The following is a 7274-nucleotide window of genomic DNA, read 5'->3' as shown; positions in this document are numbered from 1 at the left end:
GAAACTTGACAAAAGAAAGATACATAGACATTGTAAATGGTCACCTTCTTCCGACAGCACAAACATTGTATTAAGATGACTGGATTTTCCAGCATGATAATGACCCAAAACACACTGCGCGCTACACAAAACAGTGGTTGTCGGGCGAAAATGTTCAAGTTTGAGACTGGCCCAGTTACAGCCCAGACCTAAACCCAATTGAGAATGTGTGGGGAGTCATGAAGGACAGAATAAACCAAAAGGGACTGAGAAATATTGAAGATATGAAGGCCAAGGTGGTCCAATATTGGGATACCCTGTCACACGATTACCTACAAACTTTGATGTGTAGTGTGCCTAGGCGTATTCAGGCATGCATTGCTGAGCGAGGAGGTCTTACCAAGTACTAAAACAAGACTGAGACTGTAAAAGGATGATGTTTTAACATGTAAGTAAAACGCCAGAAGTTAATAAACGTAATGAGTTACATGACGCAACATGATTCTCAATAATTTCTGGGAATACTATATATGTAGCCACTTATCTCAGTTAAATATACTAAACTAGATTACTAGATTATGCAGAATATTCAATTCTTTTAAAGATACTCTTTACACATGAACTGATGTCTTGTAACAAATTCGTAACGTTGAAAAGAATTTCGTTATAAGTTGTTATGAAACTCAGTTAAAACTGGTAAATTCTTAAAGGTCACATGCAACATAAAACACAACTGTGCAGATTATGATACCTTTCGATATGCACTTACAAATAAACACATCATCAAGAATGCGAATTCAACCTATAAAGTTGAAAAAAACGCGATGAAAAAAAGCCCGAGGAATCAGAGTTCAAACGCTGGGGTAAAACCGGTTTCAACAGCTGTGCTGCGCTGCGCCCATAACGCATACGCAGTGAATAGGTTTGCGGAGCTTGAAAGAGTATGCATGCCCAGAGTATGAGGTCGTGAGCAGTAGTCTTATCTTGGTTGTGTACACAAACAGGTAAATAATCTACTCGTTACGTAAAAAAAGTTGTTGATTGTGGTAAGCAGTCTCTGTCACAGGGTCTGGTTTATTCACACCTATACATGTCTGCCCGCCTGTCTGCTAAACACAGCATGCAGTACACAGATTCAATCACTGACCACATGCAATTTGAACTTGACACCTATCAGACTATACGACATAAAGAAAATAAATTGATTTATGACTCGAGTTCCGTCTCTGCCACGTTATGTTATGTAATTAGGCAGGTGTGATACACATGACATGTTTCTATGCCTGTGGATTGCAAACAAACTACATCTATTTTTTTCGGATGACTGGATCTGACGGAAACTGGTGCAAACTCTTGTCAGTTTCAAGTCCTGCTTTGTACTTGGACGAGTGACAGATTCCCTCCACGCAGTAGTTTACCATCTCTACTGAGATGAGTTTGGATCGAGCGCAAATTCAGAGACCATGTACCTAACATCTCTACATACATTCTTCATGGATAACAATTTCTTCTAGTGTGTATGATTTTGTTTGACAACAGAATATGAATCCATGCTGAATCGACGCATCAAGTACACAAAAAGAAGTTGTTATTCATAAAGAATCTTACTTTCTTGTGACTCCCCATACTTCTAAAATGCCCATCAAACAGATCATCTTTCTGTACACACAATGAGCCCTCAGCGTGTCAGCAAATGGTCTAGCCAATCGGAAGCCGTCGTTACATTTCAGTGCACATCCACCCGCTATGACTGGGTTCGGTCTCCCGTGGGCTTCGTTTTCGGAGGAAGTAAGCCCAAGTACAAAACATTGCACTTTTGAATCGCGATTGCACTCTTATAATTTTGTTTATGTGTATTATATGTCATGAATAAGTGATGAATGTGTTTTAATCATTTTTTTTTATTTTTGGGTTGCTTGTGACCTTTAACATAACTTTACATTAAAACGCACCTGTTCACATGCAGGATGTATGTTCATCTGCATGAGCTGTGCAGTTGGTCCCCCCAAGTTAGGGAGAAATTCATCTTCGATGTGACCATATGCATGCATAGCGTGTGTTAAGTGCTTTAAGGGAGTCTAAACTTTTGACGGGTAGTATACATAGCCCCCCGCTGAGGAAGTGTGTGTGTGGATGGGTGGGTGGATTGACTGAGTGAGTGAGTGAGTTTGGTTTTACGCCTTTTTACGCAAAATTCCATCAATATCACTTCTTCATCAAATATCCTGTTTTATAACGACACTAGATATCTACATTAGCCTAGATTTAACATGTATTTCCAAGGTGTGTATGCATTGTAAAACACAACTATATTTACACACCCAAAACACAAATATCAAAAGGCGTTGTGTCGCCCAAGGCAATTTACCCATTTGTAATCTGGAGCGAGTGAGTACGTTTAGAGTTACAACTAAATGATGTTTTAGGTTTTTTAGCACTATCCCAACAATATCATATTTTTATGCCAAAAAATGGGTTTCACACATTGTACTCATGTAGGGGATCGAACCACAGGATGGCAAATTAAGGGAAGCCCAGGTCAAGGGAATCCCAGGTAGAAGGAATCCCAGGTCAAGGGAAGCCTCACATCAAAGAAAGCCAAGTAAACGGAAGCCCTGGGTCAAAGGAAGCCAAGTAAAGGAAGCCTCAGGTCAAAGGAAGCCAAGCAAAGGGATGCCCAGGTCAAAGGAATCCAAGTAAAGGGAGGCCTTAGGTCAAAGGAAGTCGAGATCAGCTGAAGCTTAGCCCAAAGAAAACCCATGTCAAGGGAAGCCTTGGGTCAATCAAAGCCAAGTGAATGGAACCTTAGGTCACACGAAGTGCATATCAAGGGAAGTCTTATGGCAAAGGTAACCAAGGGAAGGGCAGCCTTAAATGAAAGGAAGCTTTACATCAAACGAAGACAAAAGAAGGGAAGCCTTAGGTCAAAGGAAACCAAGTAAACGGTCGCCTTACGTCAAGGAAGCCTTAGGTCAAAGGAAACCAGGGGAAGGAAGCCTTACATCCAAGGAAACCAGGGGAAGGAAGCCTTACATCCAAGGACGCCTCAGGTCAGATAAAGCCAAGTAAAGGGTAGCCATACGTCAGTGGAAGCCGTAGGTCAAAGGAAGCCAAAACAAAGAGAAAACTAAATAAAGAGGAAATTGGGAATTGGTAAAGTCCAGGGGCCGGTGACTCAAAGAGATTGTAAGTCTTTGTCACAAAAAGTGTGTCGTACCTCGCTTTGAGGAACGGGGCCCTATCCAGTTAACAACCACCACAATACTACTAGTTATCATTCCATAGACACAGACAAACATTCAGTCTCGAGCAATACATTATGGAATTTGGAGAGCTTTGTTTTGTTATATTTACAAAGGTTCTCAACTGCGGATCTGAACCATAATATAAGGAACACTGTGTATTGGGAGCAAGTACATTTTAAATACAAAAGCTCCTAGACCTAACCACTACCCTGGGTGTCTTAATGAAATGATTAACATGTTTACTAAACAAAATAAGTTGGGGATATTGTTATTTTTACGACTAATTGTCTATGGGTGTCTCAATGAGTAGACAGATCATTATTCATAATTTCAAAGTTTGCATAGATCCCTAACTATTTTATCCAGTATATTATGGGCAATACGTACTAGTAATTGTTTCGACAGAAACATATACTAAGCCCAAACTGGTTTTCAAAAATTACATCAACCACTTACAAAGTGTTTGTATTGCACATATCAAAACATTTTTTAAAACATTAAGGGGAAAAACATACTGCTTAAATGTAGACTTTGTAAGGCTTTGGACGTTGTACTTTCCAACATTTAGCATGAATATCAAAGCCATTTTGTTTACATCTAGAAAGAACAATAGAGAACCGTTGAAGGTTGATGAAGGTATGGCACTTTTACTCTAAGAAGAACAATACACCGAGAAAGGTTGAACGTCAGTGACCTCTCTTGTCGAAAAAGTGTTATCACTTTTGCTTTTAGAAGTACACTTCACACTGAGAAAAGCTGAATATCAATGACGTGCCTGACAAAAGGTGCTATCACTTTTATTTTAGAAGCACACTTCACGATGAGAAAAGCTTAACACCAACGACCTGTCTGACAAAAGTGTTATCACTTATATTTTTAGAAGAACAATATACCAGGGGAACAGTTGGAAGTCGATGAAGGTTTCTCTCTGACAAAATGTGTTATCACTTTTACGTTTACTCGATAAACTTTAAGGACAAAGCTTAATTTAGGAAAAGAACAACATCTTACCTTCTCACACAGATAAACCTGCTATGCCAGTAGACAACATCAGTTCCAAGCTTGGCCTTTATCGTAACAGTGATCATATTGGTGTTGACATAAAGTCAAGTAGAGTGTCATGACCTGCATCAATAATTTATACTTATGTTCATATACGGCATTAGATGCCTATCCAACGAAGAGATGTTGAGATTAATTTAACATTATGCATTCATGCTAAATGTTAAGTATCTGTGGATAATATGTCAAACTATGTACTTGTGTGAGGGTGTGGTGCGTAGCCTAGCGATTAAAGCATTTGCTGGTCATGCCCAAACATTTCAATTCTCAACATGGGTGCAATGTGTGAAGTCCATTTCTGGTGTCACTTGCCATTATCTCTTTTGAATATTGCTAAAAATGATATAAACTATACTCACTCACACATGTAATGGTTCGTGTACATATGCAGTCTTGGTCTCGTTGCTAAGTGGCTGGAAGGATGCCGATGCGACGTCAAATTGTTATTCATTCACTCACTCAACCTGGCGTCATTGGTAATTGGACTGAGAAGACTGGACTGAGGAGACTGGACTGAGGAGACAGGACTTAGGAGACTGGACTGAGGTGACTGGACTGAGGTGACTGGACTGAGGAGGCTGGAGTGAGGAGGACTGGACTGTGGAGGTTGGACTGATGAGACTGGACTGAGGAGGCTGGACTGAGGAGAAGGACGAGGAAGTCAGCAATGCCAACATTCCACGCCATTAGTAAGTGATTGAAATATTAATATTCATTCACTCACTCAACCTGGTGTCATTGGTAATTGGACTGAGAAGACTGGACTGAGGAGACTGGACTGAGGTGGCTGTACTGAGGAGACAGGACTTAGGACTGGACTGAGGAGACTGGACTGAGGAGACTGGGCTGAGGTGACTGGACTGAGCATACTGGACTGAGGAGACTAGGCTGAGGTGACTGGACTGAGGAGGCTGGATTGAGGTGACTGGACTGAGGAGAAGGACGAGGAAGTCAGCAATGCCAACATTCCACGCCATTAGTAAGTGATTGAAATATTAATATGCAGACCCATGTCAGTTATATTGGGTCACTGGCCTCACATGTTTATTTAGTGTAGTATGATGTTTTTCACGAACCATGTCAAACTTTGCACGATTGTGAAGAATCATCTTGCTTACGATCACATAATTTCTGTTTAATTCTCCGTTGCTTACTTGTCAATGTTCATAAATAATAAATTAACTGATGTCATTAGTTAAATAAAGCATTCAGAAAATATATAATGAAATTATGTGCGCAGCGCAGAGATGATTTCACACGTGCCTGTCAAATGGGCCCTCCTAAACTCAGTTTATGAAAATTATTTATGCTTCACTTACATGTAAGTCTCTGGAAATTACATCAAGTGGCCCATTATAACTGGCACGGGTCTGTAGCATCATCAATATTTCAGCTATACCGGTATACAATATCTAGGACTCACCGTTAGTAATTATTAACTCTACCATGACTTCAGTAAATATTGGAATTCGATTTTTCAAAGACATTCAGAGGTATATAATCACTTTTTCTGTGTGCAATTATACACGGTTGCGTTAATGCACTTATATTGCTAATTTCAAAACGTATGTGATTAAACTCCCAATGAGTTTTACATGTCCTTAAAGGCCAATATAGCAGTTAGGTAGCCGTTAGAATTATAAAATTGTGTATATGAAACCAACTATATGAATACCAGGAACTGATCATATTTCAACAGTACATTTAATGTAGATGTATGGAAATGCGATCCTTTCTCTACTAGTACTCTTAGATACCTTGACTGAACTATGTCATATGAAGCAAAACTGTCAGGTGACAATCGAAAATATGCCCCAACAACTCTTTTCATCTACTTTAACAGGTGAACCAGGTAGTTCCTGGACCTTGGGCTGTCAGTAATTTCTTCGCCGCCATTACATTTACTGGACTAGTGCCGAGTGTGGTGTTAAACAACAAAGAAAGACACAAACTATATACTCTTCAGAAATGTATACAAATGGTCTCAGGTATCTTAGATCCGGGTTACAAGTGAGTTTCACTAACCCACAGTATAACTCTTTTGTTATTAAGCATAAAATTCTAGAACGTTAGTCAAGCATACCAGCATCCAGTCAAGGCTTCCTCTCCCTTCATCCCTGAAGATCCAAGGTAGAACTGATCTTCAGTAACTCATATTTGTCGTAAGAGGAGATGGTGCACACTTCAACAGTCATTTAATAAACATCTAGGACAAATGTGGAGTGCGCACCACTGCACAACCCACACCCCTCCTCCCCTACCTCCTGCATCCGCCTAGAAAAGCAGTGTAAAATGGTTTGTAATAGCGTTCCTCAGTATCGAACAGAATTATTTCCAGAGTGATTGAGTATTTGTAATATAGGATTATTGATTTCCAAATACCAAACTATTGTATTGTCCACTATCATTTTACAGAAACATCATTTTGAGTGTGAGTTAATATTTTACGTCACATCGGCAATATCTCAGCCATATCGTGACGAGAACATTTAAATAAAATATATGCATATGGTAAAATCTGTCAACGAAGGACAGTAAAACAACTAGAATATCACAATTTCAATTAAAACTAGCATGGAAAGTTAAAACAAATATCACTATTTAGACAATACAACATAAAAACAGACTATAGATCGCCAACAACAGAAGGTAGGTCACCACACTAGGGACCATGGGGACTTACAGTACTTTTGCTACCTACATGGACCCTAGTTGGATTTACACCATCCCTTCGGCTGCTGGCGATGGACAATAATTTTACTATACTTCAACCCCCTTTGAGGGTACAGCCACCAACAATTCAAGTTACTAATTCAAACTACCAATCATTATAATACATCTATTTACACAACGTGACATTCAAAATTCAACCAAAAAATAAATTTCTTTAAAAAAAACTAGTATAATTAAATGAGAATTAACGATTAAGATCCTTCATTATTTTAACTGTAAAATACTTATCCCATGTGATAGAGAATTCAACATAGT

General features: G+C 39.2%; 1 protein-coding gene across 1 annotated transcript; it reads right to left on the bottom strand.

The window, feature by feature from the left end:
- Nucleotides 1–4756: 4756 nt before the first annotated feature.
- Nucleotides 4757–5263, bottom strand: LOC137260415 (Wilms tumor protein 1-interacting protein homolog). The gene is made up of 2 exons (XM_067798076.1): nt 5011–5263; nt 4757–4926 (listed from the first exon to the last, which is right to left on the bottom strand). The coding sequence occupies exons 1-2, from the start codon at nt 5261–5263 to the stop codon at nt 4757–4759; spliced, it is 423 nt and encodes a 140-aa protein (XP_067654177.1).
- Between the last annotated feature and the right edge of the window lie 2011 nt (nt 5264–7274).

Source organism: Haliotis asinina, chromosome 13, assembly GCF_037392515.1.
Source record: "Haliotis asinina isolate JCU_RB_2024 chromosome 13, JCU_Hal_asi_v2, whole genome shotgun sequence".
NCBI lineage: Eukaryota > Metazoa > Mollusca > Gastropoda > Lepetellida > Haliotidae > Haliotis > Haliotis asinina.
This window is presented reverse-complemented; position numbering and strand designations above follow the sequence as displayed.